Consider the following 18,974-nt stretch of genomic DNA (forward strand, 5'->3'; position numbering starts at 1 on the left):
ACTGTCTGCTTTTTATTGCTCAAAGGCATGCACAAAAAAGTTGTTGTAACTTGAATAAGACTGAATAAGAAAAAGGAATGTTGTAAAAAAGATTAAAAACCCACATGCGGAAAAAAAGACTTGCCATGTTAGCCGATGCTTTTCTTCTTTTGCGAATAAAAAGAAAGAAAGTCGAAAAATATGAAAAATTTGAATTGGAATTTAATTGATCGTAATTCGTCACAAACATTTGCGGGAAATCAAACAAAACAGAGAGAACTACATAAGGAATTTGACAGTTTTGAAAGTTATGGATTAAGACATAATTAAAATTCAAATAAGTCGTCGACGAAACTGTGAAATTCCCGCAATACGAATATAGAAAAATTCAAAGCTGAATATTGCGCAAATAAAATAATAAATATCTTTATTTATAGATTGCAAAGTGTCGATAATAAACAGAAAGATGGAAGCAAAAAAAATATATATCTTGACAATTTGTGAATTTATGTCAATTGACAAATTTACAACTGATAAGTTCAATCAGACCTAAAAATGTTGAGTGATTGGCATTTAATTATTTTATTTTTTCAAAGTTGAATGCCTCTGTATCCAGTGATTAATAACTTGTTAATGAGCGATTAATAATCCCGAGCAGCACAGTATGGCAAATCGGTGCCATGAGGACAACATCGTGTCTTCCCATTAATACGACGAAGTATCAATGCCATAGCGAACATGCTGTGCTATTCGGAAATGTATGTGTCAGGAAAAACTAATTAAAAAATTGGATATAAAGCTGTTTAATGCTTTGACCCCTATTGATTCTTCTCCATCCACAAGCCAACATTTTAAAGCTGTTCCTTTAACACAAAAGCCACTTTAAGGATAAAAAATCTGTAAAAAAGTACGAACATCTTTAATCTTAACTAATGCTCGATTAAGTTAGATTTTTATCAATTTAATCTTTGCAAAAATTTGCATCACACTCAGAACGTAAATTAGCCTGAAATAAATTTTTTTCTCCTTCGAGTCTTGTCTTTACAGTTTTTCATTCATGAATGAATTTTTTTCTTTCTTTCTTGTCTTGTCTCTTTAAATGAAAGAGAAAACGATTTCTTTTATACTTCTATATTGTGTTGTGATAGTGAAGAGATTTTGGTGCTAGAGATGATAACTTGAATGGGATTTGGTACTTGTGTGTTTTGGAGGGTAGAATAGAAGGTTTTCTAGCCATAAAGGATTAGCCCGAATATCACAAATCGGTGAATCTATCAAAAATCTGACACCAGTCCAGAGAGTTAGATTTGAATTAAATACCATGCAAGAGTCACGTCGACCTGGTATCGGATTTCAGATCGATTATCCGAATTGTGGTATTTAAGTAGAGTTCATCCAAAATCTTCAATTTGTTGACCAAAGCATGCAAAGAGCGTATTCTCAAGTGCAGATTAGGTAACAAGTCCTGACCATGCTCATCTAGTATTTCAAGGAAGCTCTCAAAAGCATGTTCTTTTGAGCGTCGATTGTGAAATCCATGCTGGATCTTTTATCCGAAATTGATTTCATTTTAGTCTCCGAATCCTTTTCTAAATTCTTCTCTAAAATCAAATTCCCTTAAAAAATCCCACTTCAAGATGAAAATCTTTCATTGAGAAAGCTCTCTTCTCATTGAATGTATCTTAAGCACCACAAAATGATGTTTGTTTATTTGAAGTTCAGATATATAAAAATTCATTGGCCGGAATGGATGTTGAAGTGAAAATAGTTGGAAATTATTTTATCTACCAAGTAGCAAATTGAAACCCCTTTTTATCAACCAAAAATTATAATGATGTGCGTAATAGTCCGATATTGGGACTCATAGAGTTCATTGACACTGCTTTGGGCTTTCTTGATGGTTTTGGATTTAAAAAGGAAGATATGGAAGTTGTCATGAGAAATATATATCGATTCCTTATGTTTTTTCATTCCATTGACTTTCAGGATGCTGGCAATAATTTTAAAATTTTCATAAAAATTGACAATAAATTTAAATTGAATTCGTAAAATGGAGGAAGACTGTCCATAAAAGAGTTTAGTAAGATGTTTTGGTAGACAGCATTAACAGCCATATAAACCATTTAACGATGACGATCACGAAATGGACGTAAACATAATCATTTATTCATATTCATCATATTCACTGTTGATACTTCATTCATGCTTAAAAGTTTCGCACTGTAGATGGAAATTTTATTGAGTAAATTTCAACCTACGCTAAAAATAGAGCACTCATGTTCAAAATAACAGCAAAGAGCCGTCCAAAATAAATATACAGTCCAGCGACAGCAATTCATCATGCTTTGATGAATTAAGAACACTAATAACTGACGGCATTTTGTTCATCTTATTCCTTTTACACTCTGGATACTCAAACTCGATGATATTCATCGATGCCGTATTTGTTGTTGTTATTTGCCACAATTTTTTTTTTCTTTCTTTTCTCGCTCTCTCCATCTCCCAGCATTTATACACACAACGCTTTTCCCCCCAAAATGCTTTATTTTTTTATTTGCGAGTTCTTTCTTACTTATACTTTTTTTTCGTACACACAATATTTTTTGTGTTGATAGAGCGATTTTGGAGCAGTTTAATTTTCGGTAGCGAATCGAACGGACGTGCCTCGTGAAAGAGTTTTGTGTGTAGCTCGATATTTGCCTGTCTCTCATTTAATTCTACATAAATAAATTTTTTTGATGTTTAATAAAAAACATAGCAATATCTTCTTATTTCCGAGAATAAAATAAAGAGTGGATATAGAGTGTGTCACCCGAAAAAAATTTATTATAGTTACATATTCAATCAAAATTTTTACGAATGTTTGTTCACATGTGCGAGAAAAATTATGACCCGGCAAAATATATTGATGTACACAATTTTTTAGTGTGGAAAATGAAAAATATTAGAAAGATAACATAAAGTGAGACGAAGAGGCAGTTAGTCATGACAAAAAGTGAAGTCTCGTGTATAACTTAAATTAGCAAGAATGATTTATGAATTAAATTGTGAATTTTTCATCGTTCTGAGGAATTAAGACGTCATACAGTGAACTATAGTGATATATTTGACAAATAACACATTCAGTTACGTGAATTAAAGCTTATCAAATTAAGGCACATGCTTGTGAAAAGTCAAATTTCTGTTAATAGCTTCCGTCTTCATTGATATTCATGCTGTGTTGAGTGATTTCATTTATTAAATTGATCGGTATTGGCATTAATGAATAATTGTGGAATTACTTTCGCTATTAAGTATCAGAAATGAAATAAAAATGAGAGAAATGTGACCTGTTAATTGACCGCACGTAAATAAAAATATTTTTATGCTGAATATGAAGTCGATCTACGTACAAGTGTGGTAACTGAGCATCTCGATGATCTCTTGAAGAAACTCTTTATTTAGTGCTCAAAACTATCCGAATATGATCGGAGGTGGCAATTGTTTTGGCATGAAATAATATCCGTTTTTAATATCGTGATAAATTTAATTAAAATATCTGTAAAAAAGTTTCTCTTTATGTCATTAAACAGCGGGATTAATGAAAGTTTAAGATTGTGTCCTGCTCTACTGTCGGCACTGAAATCTGATCCTTTCTTGTATTAAATTTTAAATTCAAAAATTTGAACAAGAGTTCAAAGTCGACTCAGATTTTGTATGGAAAAGCCGACTCAACTCCATATGAAATTTGAGTCAAACTTGATCTCTGCTTTGAACTTAAAAATTTTTTAAAAGAAAAACTGTTTAAAAAGTCTGAATTTTTTGAGTGCTCTAAGAGGCTTTACTTAAAATTTCAAACTAAGTTTTATCCCAGATTCCTGCTTTTCTATCAAAATCTTCCGGAAAGAAGGATCAAAATCCTCAATTCAAGTTCCTTTTGCTAGTTTTAAAATCCTTTAAAAATAAAGTTACGCGAACACATTCCTTTTAAAAGGTTAATTCCAACAATCATCCTTGCTTGTCATAGTTCTAAAGATTATTGTGAAAAACTTTCTAGAAAACCTTAGATTCACTCCATTAGAACTTTTCACATAGCGTTCAAAAATTTATAAGGTTAGTTTTATTGTTCAAAGTTTTTCTGCTTAACTTTTATTGTATTAAGTGTGAAAACATGAAGAAAATATTAATTGAGTAACCATAGTAATGAATGAATATTGAACTTTGATTGGAGTGAGGAAAACTTTTAAAATCAATTTTTCTTTTCAAGTTTAATTCAATTGTTCTTTGGAATATCTTAGAAAATTAATCTTAGTTAGGGATTATTCAATTAGGTAGATTGAGGTGATTGATCTTTGAATTAACTTCTACTGAAGCTCTTCAACGTCAAGAGCATAATATTTTGTTGTTTTTTTTTTTTTTTGTACAAGTTGATATCGGGAATGGTCGCTTGTAAATCTTATCATCTCTAGTCTGATTGTTGGGCTGCCACCCTTCAGATGAGATGGTTTGGATAGTCTTTTACTTAATCCTTTTGCGTATCCAACCCGGCACATAGTTCAGACGCCAGCTATTTGACAACTTAACATTTGGTCAGATTTCAGCTTCACCAAACCAACTAGAGCATAAATCATCACTAAAAATGATCAGAAATTCTAAATTCACTCTCAATAAATTTCATCACAGAACTTCTTTCATAAAAACATCCTAATATTGCATAAAATGTTGTAAAATTCTATCATAAAGTCGTGAAATTTTATGATCAAAGAAAAGTTAATTTTTTTACCGCTAAGGATGTCAAAATTGAGCCATTTCTCTTGATAAAATATGACTTTTACATCTTCCTCGTGTTGCTTATTTATTTGAATGGAAAAATTATTCCTTTCTCGTCTTCCTTCCTTCTTATTGTGTTAAAGTACATAATTTTTATTCTTCTTAACATCATCATTATTATTGAGACCTACTGAAAGTGTGTCATTTTGTGAGTTAAGCGAATAATAAAGAAACAGTGTCGTTAAATTAAGTCAATGGATACAATATATTTTTTAAAATTATGGATTATAGCGCATTTTTCTTATCAGTAGTTTTGGAATCTTGTTGTTTCACGAATAAATAATCGAGAGTTGTTACTCAGGGCTGAGTAATGGACACGAAGATTTAGTTGTTTGGCATAATTGATGGAATATGTAAATGAAGGAATGAAGATGAACCTTCTTATTTTTTAATTAAACAAATGAGCAGTTTAAGACTTCTGAGTAAAATTTTGGGTAGCTCACTTAATAGCTAACGCTCTAGTTTCTCTAGTCTTTAAAATGGTCGTATTTCGCGTTAAGTTAGAGAACGTCCACTAAGAAACTCATTTCTCAGCATATAGCATCTCCAACTCCCCGTCAATTTCTCAAAACACACTCAGTCATTAATGAACATCTTCTGACACACGTTCAAATCTCAAATTCACCAAAAAATCTGAGTCAAAACATACACAGAATCTCATTAATTTTTGGATATTCTCGCATTAAAAAAAATGTCCAACGAACATTTCCCAGCACCAGGCATCACGCATGTCGCTTAATTAAATGACAACATATCTGCTATATACAAGGAGTAGCAATGTGACACCTTTATGTTATAATGAAAATGTTTCCCATAAATTTAAAGATCGCGATGAGGCCATGCCATGTATGTTAATTTATTTCACGCGGAAAAATATTTGGAGACATTCTCATTTTTATTATGAAATTAAATAGCAGTGAGTGAGAAATGAAGCAATAACACATGTGTAAAGACAAAGTTCTTAAATAATAATTTTTTTACGATTATGATGAAAGTTCAGCAACGTCTGTGAGTTTTTCTTATTTTTTGCATCTCTCATCGAGACCGCAGTCGTCTTTAAAATAGTCATTGGATAGACATCTGCTTATCTAATATATCAAATAAATCTCTTTTTCATCGTACTCATGAGAAGCTCTTCCTATTCCTGTTCAATATATGGCACAAAAAAACGTCATGTAGTAACCAGATTTTTTTACGAGAATCATCCATAAATCTCTTATGATTCACCATAAAATACATAAAAATATATATTGCGATTATCCATAAAGATTGATGTCATGGCTTACACTCTCGTAATAATAAATTTAAGCTAATTTGAAGTAAATTTTTCATTCTATCTGTCATCGCATGTGTGAATGCTGGGAAATGTCGACTTTTCTTGTGAGCATTTCAGATCGTTTTTAGCAAAATAAACAACGTATTTTTTCCGATTTGAGGAATTTATAAAGCGATGCTAAAGGAATTTACGTATTTACTTTTTAGTTTTGATTTTGAGTTATAAATTATGTTTATAAATACGAAGTCATGTTTGCGTGTATGTATCTGAGGTTGTTTAGATGTTCATCACCCTAGAGGTACATCTTTTTATGCCATATGATGGGTCAAAATCAGCTGTCATGTTTCCGTCACGGCGACTTTGCGTTTTATAGTTAGTACGGCGACGTAGCGGTAACATAGCAAACTTGCATGCTGTTCAAGTCAGAATGTTTTATTTTACTTACTTCCTTCAGAAGCTGTATAGACCAATATTGTGATCCAAAACCTACTTCGTATGCTACTTGAAACTGGCTCTATCACTGGCTTCCGCTTGCCAATTTCCAATGCCAAATGCAATATTCCCTAACAGGCAAAGTGTATGCTTTCATGGTACAGAAAGACCACTGCTGTACCTTCTTTTTCCATGCCCTTCCTTATTCCTTTCCTAAATTAATTTTTTTTTCAAATATTAAATTGGCGTTATTATATTCTGATCAAAATCCAGCCCCTGTTCCAACCTCTGAATCATTGAAGATTCTGGAACTTTACAAAAATTCCCAATTTCTTACAATTTAATGATGAAAAAGTAATGAATTTAAAAGTATAAACCATTAAAATTATAAGCACCACGAAAACGTAAATAAACCATAACTCAATCAGCAATAATTTTCAATTTCCGCCTCTGAAATTACTTTCAAATCATCATCATCATCATCATCACCATCATTGCAAAAAGATCGCTACCTGATTGAGAAAATTGATTCAATTTCAACGCAATAATCTTGTCTAAATGAAGTGCGATCAGAAAGGTATTTTCTATTCATTAATAAGCACCACATGAGACGAAAAAATGTTGATTATGATGATTAAGTGCGAAAAGATTCACGAGATGCTTTATACAGCATTAGACATTTTCAATTTAGAAATTGAAACATTTGTTTCTCCTGACAGCTTACAGTCAGTCTGTTATTTCTATATGCTTTACTTAAGACAGAAAATAAATAAAAATGTAGACAGGAATGAATGGATAATAGTAAGAAGTAGTTTGACTAACCACGCGCTCGTGTCGACGTTTTAATGAAAGAAAATATTTACAGCATACAAAGAAAGCAAATAGTTAAATTAACCCCATAAGAAAGTTACTTTGATGGACATAAAGAGCTCAGTTACCCACAACCGTTTGATGTTAATACATATGTATTGATGGACAGTCTCATTGACTTAGGTCAAATAATTAATTGTGTACAGTGAATAATAAGCAACTAAAAATGAGTGCTGCTATATTGATAACTTTTGGAAGTTGGAAGAACAAAAAATGAATTTTTTATTAAACAAACGCATGAATCAAGGAAGTGGACGTAATGTTAGCAACGATAGTACGGATACTACAGTGCGACATGATTTCTTATTTGGATTAGAAGATTCTGGCATTGCAACAAGCAATGATGTACATTCATTGGAATTTGATGATCAATTGCCGACAACACCTCCGGCCACCTTAGGAGGTCATCATCATTCCCATCTACCTACACATCATCATCATCATCTTCATCATTCTCACATTCAGCATGGTAGTCGGCAAGCAATTGATAAAATTGGAAAGATTGGAATACTTGAAAAAAGTAAAGCCACAAGCAGCATTCCAAGTCTTTCAATCAACAGCAATGCAACAATCAACATTCATTATTATCCAGAGGAATCAATCTTCTGGAGTTATGTCATTGTATTCATAACTACAACAGTTCAAATTTTGATACATGGCCTTCAATTATCCTTCGGAATATTTCTCCTTTGTGCCAAAGTGTTCTTCAAAGATAATCATACGGAATTAATGACTTATGGTAATGTTGAACTTGTAATTGAGATGACAAACTTTTGTGTTCTCAGTCGATTTTCCATATTATCTATTTTTTTGATGACGTAAATGGTTTCTATCTGACTGGATGAATTTTTGTGGCTGAATATTGGGGTTGTTCACTTATGATGTTCAGCATGACTAGTAGTTTTGTACTTTAAGGTCTTAAAATTGAGTTTTTCAGCATTTAATGCCTAAATTTGAATTCTAGAAATGTTAAGGCTGCGACAATTAAATTGTCAATTCGGGATATAAACCTATCTTGTGAACAGTCCCTTTACTGAGTATCTGCATTAGAACATAAATCAATGATAAGTCTGAATATCGATTTCAATTTCCATAAAATGCCATTAAACTTTCTAATATTTCTGCTTTGGAAGGGGTTGTGACTTCAGATTCCTATTCCTTATTAGCTGAGAAATTGACTGTAATTCTTTAAATACAAAGGAACTGACAATATCCATTAATTTCATCTCATGATAAGCAGGCAGCATTCGTAAAATGCCTGAAATTCGAGCCCATTTTCAATTAACAATCTCGTACTAGCTACTTAAGACCTTTTTAATAGCAAGTTGTAAGATATAAAGTCGCCAATGCCTTATTATCATTCTTGAGTAAAAATACAAATGCAACCTTTAATAAATGATTATAATTGAATTTACAATTGCATGTCTGATAAAAGGATATATACATGAAATATTCTGCACGATTAAACCAAGACTCAATGAAGAAAGAACATCCAATAGCTCGTAACGAGACAAAAACATAAATTGTATTTATGATACTTTAATGTAAATATTATTATCCATTTAAAATTGCACGTTTATGCTGCATACCAATGAAATTCCACATATTATTATCTCATTTTCACTTAAGACTTTTCTCCTCTTTTATCAAACTACATGTATCATTGTTATTATCGTGCAGAACAATGGCAATGACATTCGAATGAAAAATAATATTAACGCAGTTATGGAAATTTTCAACATTAAAATCCATCGATAACGATTATGGCTTTGGAAACAGAGAGAGAAATTCAATTAATTTGTAATAATTTTTTATGTTATTGCGTTGACTATCCCGAGCGGTACAATGCAGTACCGTAAATTGGGACGAAATCAGTTAACACGGTGTTGTCATGGTCACTTCACGTCTTACTGCCAATATGGCGACATAATAGTCCCTAGATAAGACGTTGTGTTATTCGGGAATTTATGCTTAGTTTTCTTTCTCTAAGAGAGTACTGGATCTCAATGTGTAGACAATTGTCATGAAATCCAGCTGATAATATAGTCTAATTCAAGAATCGTCTAGACCAGTGTTGTCCAAATATAAACCGAATGTCGTATGCGATTTTGGTCGAAGCTTCCCATCAAGGTATGCCGTGGTGAGGATGGCATCTGTCTAGACTATAGTAATACATGCCAAAGCTTAGACACAATCTAAAATGTAGGTTTGAAATTTGAATGGTCCATCAAATTTAATTAATTTCAAAGAATAATATGTTGACAATTTTGAGGTTATATTATAAATCTAACCTCAATTCCGAGTAGACAAAGAAGCTTGCTCAAGAGTATGCTCACAAAATTGAGAATGTTCAATTATATTGATTGAGTTTTCATGAGCCTGCTCGTTTGAGTGAATATACCAGTTACTATGCTCATTCCAAGCTCATTCTTATCTCATATTAGGACTATCGGATTATCAGCCATACAGACTAGCTCGGGACTCCTGAAACGAAGAAAATAGCTACACAGAAGTAAATTGATAATTAATAGTTTCCCTTCGTACCGCTTGGCTATTATTAAGCCTTTCTTTAAGGCATTTATTCATTTTTTATTGATTCATATCATTTCGCAGTGTTCCTTTATGTAAAGCTTGAACTCCTTTCATTAATTTAGCAGGCATATAAAAGCAATCAAAAAAAGGCGACAGAAATGAAAAATTAATGTAAAGGATGAATTGAAAAATAAGTTTTAGACTCGTTTTGAGGTCGCTGAAGTCTATGATGTCAGAAATATGAATGATGTGCCTATTATTCTTTTAATTGTAGACATTAATTAAGTTATTATGGCGGTTCCTTTATGCTTAGAATAATAATAAAAAACTGAAATAATTTCTATTGTTTTGTAATAAAAGGAAACAGCTTTATTGTGTGACAATGGAAAGTGTCGTCTACAGCTTTTATCCATTCACACTTTTTAATTTGTTGTGCTTTTATTTTATTTTTATTTTTAGAATGGTGGGGAATTTGGACGGGAGGGGGTTGTTCATGTTTGTCTGTGGGATATCGCTGTGTGGTTTTATTTGTTGCAAAGTTTTTAAATTAAACTTAAAGGGGGGAGGTGGGCTAGGGGTCATTCAATTATGACGTCCATTGTCTAACAGAAGAGTGGGTAACGTGGTTGAGCGTACGATACTGGATTTCCTTCCCACCCTAAGTCAAACCGGATTTTCGAGGGTCATAAATAAGGCTTTAACAGAGTTGCAAAACAGGTGCCTGTGGCAGGCAAAAACCGTACAAATTCTTGATAATTTGTATGGTTTTCCTACAAACCATCAAGTATTTCGTCTACCTTCTACATGGCTGTATATTAAGGCGGTTTTCATTTGGGATTCTATAAAATAGCATTGACGGAACCTTAAAAGTTACTTGGTTGAGCCTTCTTTAAGAGTGGACAAAAACTGTTAGAACTAATCATTAACTTGCCACTTCATGGATTTCAACTTATAGTTTTGGATTTAATCTAGCAAAGTCTGTAATGTTCACTTTCAAGCTTCAACTGTGAAATCTCTATATCGTTATAAAATAGACTCTACATAGCATGCCTTAAAAAAACACTGTTAAAAAAAGTGAATCTCGACATCCTATCAACAAACAGTGAAATTCAATCGATAAATTCTCAGAAAATGTGATTCAATGAACTTCATAGCTGTAAAGTTATTCAGCTTCTATTGTTTTTAAAATATTTGTTTCTATTTCCAAACGAAAAAAATAAATAAAGATATATTTAAGTAAACAAATTGGAAGGGAAATGTGGCAAATTGTAACTGGCACTTAAAAAGTATAGAATCAATTACTCAGTTCTTCTTGATGATCCATTAAAAGGATTAAAAAAAATGGAAATTTATTTTCAGACAAGTTTAATTCACATGCCATAAATCCAGCAACATTTTGACAATGGCACACGATACATATTTTAATTTTTTTTAAAGCAAGACTTGTCACAGCACGCAATATGAAAAATGATAATTAATGAATCTTCTCTTATTTCTTTTTATTTTTGCAGGCTGGCTTGGTGCACTTTCGACGGCAGTCGCTTTATTTATTTCACCGCTAACAATTGGTGTCTGTAAAAGAAAATCAACGAGAATTACGGCTGTTATTGGTGGTCTTGTGACGTAAGTCATGCGAATCAGATGTCTTGAACATTTATTAATAGCTGCATTTGTTTTATTATTACACTTTAGTGCACTTGGATGTCTATTTACTTCATTTGCATCTCAATTTCATCAAATGTTCTTCAGTTATGGAACTGTCGTGGGAATTGGTGTCGGCATGTGTCGAGACTGTTCAACATTAATGATCGCTCAGTATTTTAAGAGAAAACGTGAATTTGTTGAGATTTTTATTGTGTCTGGTAGTGGTGCTGGAATCGCCTTGATGTCTACATTTATTAAAAGTGCCATTGAAGGAGTAGGATGGAGGTATGTCTTGGTTTTAGCTATGAAAAACTGAATTTTAAATCGTTTTGACCATTCAAAACCATACAACAGCTAAGAAATTGAAACATCCTTAACGGTCAAAATAAATTTAAATTTTTCGAAATTCGTACATTTTTAAATTCAAATAAAACGTTAAAACGAAATTCATAATCTTCGAACTTTTAATTCCACATTAAGCAACAAACAAAAAATTTCCCTTACCCAAACTAAATTAATTATTTTGAAATTATTCTCCTTTTACAGATTGGGTCTTCAAGCTGTTACCGTTTGTGTGTTTAGCACTTTTATACTCGGCACATGCTATCGGTCTGCATCACTATATCATCCCCAAAGACGTGCCATTTTGCATTTAAAGAATCAAAAGAGGAAAATCAAGGACAAGACGAAGCAGTTTGAGAATCCACCGTTCTTTGATTTCTCAACGTTGAAGAGCAAGACTGTTCGGATTTTACTGCTTTCGTCAGCAATTACGTGAGTTGGATATTGAACTTCATTCACAGAACTGGATAAAAACTTTTTACATTCATGATTATTTATTTAGTGCATTTGGAATCAACACGCCACTCTTTTATTTAGCACATCAAATAACACTTGATGGCTTATCGGATGAAGTTTTGATGCTGCAAGTTTATCTCGGCTGCTCATGGGTATGCTTATTAATAATTCTATACCTTAATATCTAAGTAATAATCTGTTTTATTTAGGTACTTGGATGTGTGATATTCGGTCTGCTAGTTGTAAAAAATAGTGTTGAATGTCGAATAGCTAGACAATATTTGTGTCAGACGGCGATGTTTATGTGTGGATTAACAATGCTTTCACTGACAACTATTCGAGGAAACTATCATGCCTATCTACTATTCGTATGGATTTATGGTATGCTCAAATGATTAATATCCTTCATATGGTTTGAAATTTCCTTTTATTTTATCATGACAGGCATATTTCTTGGTGGCTATCACTACTCACTTAAGATGTTCACATTCGAAAAGGTTCGAGCACGAAATTTTGCTCGTGCATGGGGATTTGTGCAATTTTCACAAGTAATAAATTATTGAGTATTGATGCTAAATTGACATTTATGCTATAACTTTTTTGATATTTATACAGGCACTTCCAATAGCATTAGGAGTTCCATTTGCAGGCTATTTGAATCTTAAGTATCCTGGACAAGTTGGATATTACATGTGCGCTGGATGTTCCATTGTTGGAAGTCTTACTTTATTCCTTGTTGATGTACATAAGAGAAATGTTAGGCTACACAAGGAGAAAAGTACCAAGTAAGTTTTAACGGTTTTCAAAAATTCAAAACTCATTTTGAAAAAATAGCATAAAATTTAAATTCTAAAATGTCGTTAACAGGGAAAATGGAACTGGAAGCCACACATGCAGTCAGACTTGCCAAAAACGGAAGCTTTCATTCGATAATGAACAAGATCATGAGCCGGCATTGCAAGGAACAGCTGCTTTAATATTAGGAACAGAAATACTTGTGCCACACATTAATGATGTCTTAATGAATGCTGTGAATGGAATTGATAAGCCAGAATTGACATGTATTTCTGAAGAAGGAATAGCTGATATGGATTATCTTCCAGAAAATTTACTAGATGAGTTTGATTTTAATAATCTTGAGGATAATGATGATGATGACATCACATCCTGCAATAAAATAAAATATTCATTGAGTGAAATGGAAAATAATGGAACTGGAATGGTTGATGGAAAGAAGATCAAGCGTGGAGCAACGATACGAAATAATAATAAAAACTTTTTATCCCTAACAGCACAAGTGATTCCAGAGCTTTCACATGAATCTCAAGATGAGGAGAAAAGTATACTCATAAATGGACATCACGTAGATTGCAATGTCAATAAGCATTTAAGGAACAATTCAGAACAAACTTTCACTGCCCCAGCATTTCCCGTAGCTAATAATCGAATGATTTCTGTGATTGAAGAGGCTGCGGTTTAATTAAATAATTTTTTTGAATATGATGCTGTTCTTAAAGAACAGTTTGACAAGACTGTACCTGATGTATTTTATATGATAAAATAATAATAATAATTAAATTTTTAAGTCCTCTTTCCTCTAAACTTTTCATATAATGTAGAAACTGCATAGCTAGTGTCGTGTGACGAGATCAATTTCCATTACTAATCCTAACGTATTTCCAATAACATAGCATAATTAATGACGTTATAGACGAAAATTTCTTACGAATTGAAAAGTATTTCAATAAAAAAAGTCAAAGATTACTTAGAATCTGATAATATACTAAAATTAATTATATATTATAGTAGACGAATTAGAGTAGAAAATCCATTTATATACGAGTTGATGACATTTTTACATTTACAAAAAACATTTGAGATTTGAGGAACTGATGAGATTGAAAGATGAATAATTTTGTAGGATGAGACTATTCTTGTATGATAAAATAAAGTAACTTCTGTGGAAGTTAATAAAAATAATAAAATAAAATAGAAAAATTTCACGCAAACATTTTTTTGTTCCTTGATACTTTATTCAAATTCTTTACAGAATTACTTGCCATATATGTCAAACAAATAATCAATCATATCAAATGAGAATGTAATTTAGTTATATTGAGGTTTTGACCATTCAGCCTTCAAAATCAAGTGATCATATCCAAAACCGTCGAGTGTCTCAATAGCAGCAGCTGCATCTTCCTTACTATAGAAATGAACGTAGGCGAAACCTTTACATAATCCAGTATTCTTATCCTTAGCCAAATACATTTTCGATTTCTTTCCGAATTTGTTCGTGAGCTCTTCCAAGTCAGCATCGCTTGTTGCCTCGGATAGATTGGAAATGCGAATTGCTGTTGTGTCATCTCTGCCTTTGTTTCCAGCATTTTTCTGTTGATCTTTGATGAATGGTGGCACGTATTTTCCTGGTTTTGATGATGATGTCTCGGCGGCCGATGTCGATGTTGCTGGCTTAGTATCAAGAATCTTCTCAATATATGCTGCTGTATGACGGTATGGACAGTTTGTGGTGAAATGTCCACCGTTACAGAAACGACACTTAGCGAATTGATCTGAAATAGAATAATAAACATTAGCAAAGGTATTCCTGGATGTTTTATTTGAGTACTTACTTTTAGGATCAACAACTGCATCATTAGATTTCTCTTCCTCCTTGTTAGTTATTAATTGCATATTGATGTCTTCAGAAACGAAAGTTGTTTGAGAATTCGGGCCTGGTTCATCATTTGCTGAATCACCAAATTTATGTAAAAGCCGTCTACTGGCTACGGACTTGGATACGACATGTTTCTGTAATTTATAGGTTCGAACCACTTTGACTTTCTTGTCGTCCTTATTAATCTTATATTCCGTAACAGTTTTAACTCCATGCTCATCAATATCCTCTGTTGGTGGAGGTAAAGATCCCGATTCTAATTCGATTTCATCAGCCCAGGATGATTTATATTCGTCTAATGCTGGCATTTTATCCTACAAGAAAAAAGTTCCACATTGACAAAATTTTCTCACTATTTTTAACAATAAATATGTAATTTCTACGTGTTTAATTATGATAACTACTTTTTATGTCTTTAAAACTCTCGAGTAAACTTACAACTGATTATAAATTTGTTTTCTAAACTATGTTTTTAAAGAAAAATTATTTTTTAGTAAATATTCGCGTGAAAATATTTAACGAAAGTCTACTGACGCGACCTCTTTCGTTAAATCCTAGAATTTGAAACTTTTTTGTAAACATTCGTTAAGTTTTCAACGAAATTGGAATATTTTGTTTTGTCCAAAAGAATATAGCCCAATGTTATATAAAATGAGAAAAACATAAAAACTTTAATGATTTTGTACATGAATGACTTAAAATATCAAGTAAGCAATGACATTTTTGATTTTCAAAATTTAACGCTTCCCAAAAATTCAAATTTTTGCAATTTTTTTTGTCATTTTTCAAAAAAATAATGACAGTTATCATTGAAATTTGTAAACAAAAATATTAAAATTCATTAAAAATTGTTAATTAAATTAAATTAAGAATGCAAATAAATCAATATTGGCACAAATACTTTTCGGACAATATAGACTACCTACCTCTCAGAGAAACATGTGGGAATCTATGCAAGTATTGGTAATTTAGTGTTTCTCACGTATTTATACTTCAAGCAAAAAAAAGTGAGAAAAAACTATTTAATTTTCTTAAGTCTGCGAGCAAAATATCATTAGGATTGGAAAATATTCGAGAAGTATCAAGTGAAAGTTCATTGTGATCATCGAAGGTTTAGTGATAGGAGCTGTAAGGAGGGAAAATTATCAATTGAGAAAATTTGGTAAATATCTATATAACTTTTCTCTTAAAAACTTACATAAATCCTCAAATGATTCATGAAAGTATTGTTGAATTGATACAATTAAGACAATGGTATGTGTAGGAAATGACAAAAAAATCCGAGCATTGCTGCTCTTGACATTAATACAAATTATGTAAAATAAACTCGATTTCTTAATCATTGGATCTCATTTTATAAACATAACATTGTTAGTTAGACGTGCAGTCACAGCAGACAGATAATAAATTTGACGATTTACAAGGTCACATAAAAGAGATAATTTGACAGTCAAAAATATACTTAATGACACACATATCATTATCAATATTCCGGTTCTCGCTGCGTCATAACATTTTTATTGTCTTTAATTTAATTCTTTTCTTCTTCGTCGCAGAATCAAGGCACAACAGGGGAGATTAAATGGAAGCAACGGACGATTTAGCTAATGGAAATGGAGGTGTAGTTGTTGTAAAGGCCAAACCAACACGTAAAGTATTCAAAGGTGCTACAAAGACATTTAATAAGATACCAAATTCGATCCTGAACGATGAACTGCTTAACAAAGCAATCTCTGCACTACCGAATAACTATAACTTTGAAATTCACAAGACAATACACAAGATTCGAGAGACAAAGGCTAAACGAGTAGCTTTACAACTTCCTGAAGGCTTATTAATGTTTGCATGTCCAATTTCTGATATCATTCAAAAGTTCACTGACGCTGACACAATCATAATGGGTAATTTAATGCTATTAATAAATTAAATTCATCTCATTATTTATTTAAATTATCTAGGCGATGTGACTTATGGAGCATGTTGTGTCGATGACTATACAGCTGGAGCACTAGGTGCTGATCTTTTAATTCATTATGGACACAGTTGTCTAGTTCCAATTGATCAAATGGATGGAATTAAAGTACTGTATGTTTTTGTTGACATCAAGATTGACTCACTTCATTTTGTTGATACAATTAAGTTGAATATTCCTGCTGGCAGAAAACTTGCTTTAGTCAGCACAATACAGTTTGTTGCCACTTTACATAGCGTTGCCAATGATTTACGAGAAGCTGGTTATGATGTTTCAATACCTCAAACAAAGCCATTAAGTCCTGGAGAAGTGAGTATTATTCTGAGTAATATTGAATGTTTTGATCACTATCTATGTGACGTAGGTTCAGCACATAGTAACTACGTATTACACATGTTTATGGTCAACATTCTCAAAAGAACTATATAATTGTTTTTATAATTGTGAAACATTTGTAAGGTTTTCAAAAATATTAATTCTGTTTTCTTTTTAGATTTTAGGCTGCACAGCTCCTCGTGTAGCAGAAGACGCAACACTAATCTATCTAGGTGATGGCCGATTCCATTTAGAAGCAGCTATGATTGCTAATCCAAAAGCAGAAGCCTACAAATACGATCCATACGACAAGAAGTTTACTCAGGAGTTTTATGATCATGAAGCAATGCGGAAGGGCCGAAAATTGGCAATTGAAAAAGCAAGACGAGCAAAGAGATTTGGATTAATTCTTGGAACTCTCGGTCGTCAAGGTTCAACAAAAGTCTTAAGCTACCTTCAAAAAAGATTAAAAATGCACGGACGTGAAAGTTCAGTGATTTTACTCTCAGAAATCTTTCCAAGTAAATTAGAGTTATTCAAAGACATTGATGCATTTGTTCAAATCGCATGTCCACGATTATCAATTGACTGGGGAACAGCATTCTCAAAGCCACTATTAACTCCTTATGAATTGTCAGTCACTTTAGGTGATATTCAATGGAGAATCGACGATGCACCAAGCGATAAAGATAAAGGATTAAATTATCCAATGGACTTTTATGCAACATATTCTCTAGGAGAATGGACACCAAATTATAAGCCTAAACCAGCTGATATTTCATGTGAAAATGCGCAAAATGGTGGGTGCTGTGGACGATGTTTGGACGAATTTGAGGAAAAGAAGAAGAATGGCGAAGAACCAGAGCTGAAAATAGAATTATAAGTTACTCAAGTAGCTGTTTAAAAATAAAGGAAATTTAATGTGAAGTAACTATAAAGGTATAGATCACATTCGGTACGATATGAGGAATTTGCTTTAAAAAATTTTGATTTTATTTTTTTATCTTTAAATTATTAATTAATTAAATTGTATTAAAGATAATAGAATTTTCATAAAATTAAATCCAAAAAAGTGAATAAAGTATTTGCTTTGAGAATGTCAATCAGCTGTGCTATCGTTATAAACAATAAGGAACAAGTAGTTTGTTAAGATCAACAAATATATTCAATCTACTCTCATTAATCAATTCAGATCGTGAGCATCGCAGATAAGCCAATATTGAACTTTGGTATCAAAACAAAAGTCGTGACTACGTAACCATGCCTGACTATTTTTAAAGACGCAAATATACAAATATTCGAGTATTGAAGATAAAAAGCTGCTTAAAAAACCGAAAAAAAACCCAAATTATAAGGTGTATATTCTTAAAGGAACTACTTAATTCATGATTGCACAGACACCAAAAAAAAACCCGTAATTAATTTAAATTAAGCTCCAAATTATCCACAAAATTAAGCTATATTGAACTAATAAATTTGATTCCAACATCATCAATTGGAATGGAAGGGTACAAAATTATCGCCTGACAAATGTTGGAAGTACTTAAATTTAGGGTTTGGAAGCCGGCAACGATTCATAAAATGTATCAAAGGTTTTATACCAAAAGGAATCTTCTCTAAAAATCAGTCGACCAAAAAATCTCATTTCTGACTTTTTACTAATTCCATGTAGA

General features: G+C 32.2%; 3 protein-coding genes across 6 annotated transcripts in view; 2 read left to right on the forward strand and 1 right to left on the reverse strand.

Annotated features, from left to right (window-relative positions):
- Nucleotides 1-14,341, forward strand: part of LOC139099641 (monocarboxylate transporter 2-like) — a 41,578-nt gene extending 27,237 nt beyond the window's left edge. For 2 of the 3 annotated variants that reach the window (XM_070652163.1, XM_070652162.1), the window contains exons 2-9: nucleotides 11,410-11,521; nucleotides 11,591-11,827; nucleotides 12,089-12,316; nucleotides 12,387-12,492; nucleotides 12,550-12,721; nucleotides 12,785-12,888; nucleotides 12,956-13,125; nucleotides 13,208-14,341. In XM_070652163.1, the coding sequence (XP_070508264.1) occupies nucleotides 11,410-11,521; nucleotides 11,591-11,827; nucleotides 12,089-12,316; nucleotides 12,387-12,492; nucleotides 12,550-12,721; nucleotides 12,785-12,888; nucleotides 12,956-13,125; nucleotides 13,208-13,820 (1,742 nt within the window). In that variant the 3' untranslated portion in view covers nucleotides 13,821-14,341. Of the gene's footprint in view, nucleotides 1-2,629; nucleotides 3,229-7,489; nucleotides 8,106-11,409; nucleotides 11,522-11,590; nucleotides 11,828-12,088; nucleotides 12,317-12,386; nucleotides 12,493-12,549; nucleotides 12,722-12,784; nucleotides 12,889-12,955; nucleotides 13,126-13,207 lie in introns of those variants that run through there. The other variant, XM_070652161.1, reaches the window with a different exon arrangement.
- On the reverse strand, nucleotides 14,339-15,573 carry eIF3g1 (eukaryotic translation initiation factor 3 subunit g1). Of its 2 annotated transcripts, none has more exons than XM_070652164.1 (3): nucleotides 15,453-15,573; nucleotides 14,971-15,328; nucleotides 14,339-14,910 (listed from the first exon to the last, which is right to left on the reverse strand). In XM_070652164.1, exons 2-3 carry the CDS (start codon nucleotides 15,320-15,322, stop codon nucleotides 14,447-14,449), a joined length of 816 nt encoding a protein of 271 aa, XP_070508265.1. In that variant the 5' UTR covers nucleotides 15,323-15,328; nucleotides 15,453-15,573; the 3' UTR covers nucleotides 14,339-14,446. The 2 variants fall into 2 exon arrangements, with proteins under 2 accessions (XP_070508265.1, XP_070508266.1); XM_070652165.1 differs by having other exon boundaries at nucleotides 15,419-15,501.
- A 415-nt stretch (nucleotides 15,574-15,988) lies between these two features.
- Nucleotides 15,989-18,404, forward strand: Dph1 (diphthamide biosynthesis 1). Its single transcript, XM_070652136.1, has 4 exons — nucleotides 15,989-16,176; nucleotides 16,571-16,915; nucleotides 16,973-17,295; nucleotides 17,480-18,404. Exons 2-4 carry the CDS (start codon nucleotides 16,597-16,599, stop codon nucleotides 18,182-18,184), a joined length of 1,347 nt encoding a protein of 448 aa, XP_070508237.1. The 5' UTR covers nucleotides 15,989-16,176; nucleotides 16,571-16,596; the 3' UTR covers nucleotides 18,185-18,404.
- Nucleotides 18,405-18,974: the final 570 nt, after the last annotated feature.

Source organism: Chironomus tepperi, unplaced genomic scaffold (genome assembly GCF_022539635.2).
Source record: "Chironomus tepperi strain 1889 unplaced genomic scaffold, CSIRO-AGI_Ctep_v1 contig_479, whole genome shotgun sequence".
In the NCBI taxonomy this organism is placed as follows: Eukaryota; Metazoa; Arthropoda; class Insecta; order Diptera; family Chironomidae; genus Chironomus; species Chironomus tepperi.

Bases quoted from the DNA above. Each gene is read 5' to 3' on its own strand.
- eIF3g1 (XM_070652164.1), bottom strand. From the start codon at position 15,322: ATGCCAGCATTAGACGAATATAAATCATCCTGGGCTGATGAAATCGAA. The intron at 14,911-14,970 runs GTAAGTACTCAA...ATTCTATTTCAG, and splicing joins TGCAGTTGTTGATCCTAAAA to ATCAATTCGCTAAGTGTCGT.
- Dph1 (XM_070652136.1), top strand. From the start codon at position 16,597: ATGGAAGCAACGGACGATTTAGCTAATGGAAATGGAGGTGTAGTTGTT. The intron at 16,916-16,972 runs GTAATTTAATGC...TAAATTATCTAG, and splicing joins CGCTGACACAATCATAATGG to GCGATGTGACTTATGGAGCA. The intron at 17,296-17,479 runs GTGAGTATTATT...TTTTCTTTTTAG, and splicing joins AGCCATTAAGTCCTGGAGAA to ATTTTAGGCTGCACAGCTCC.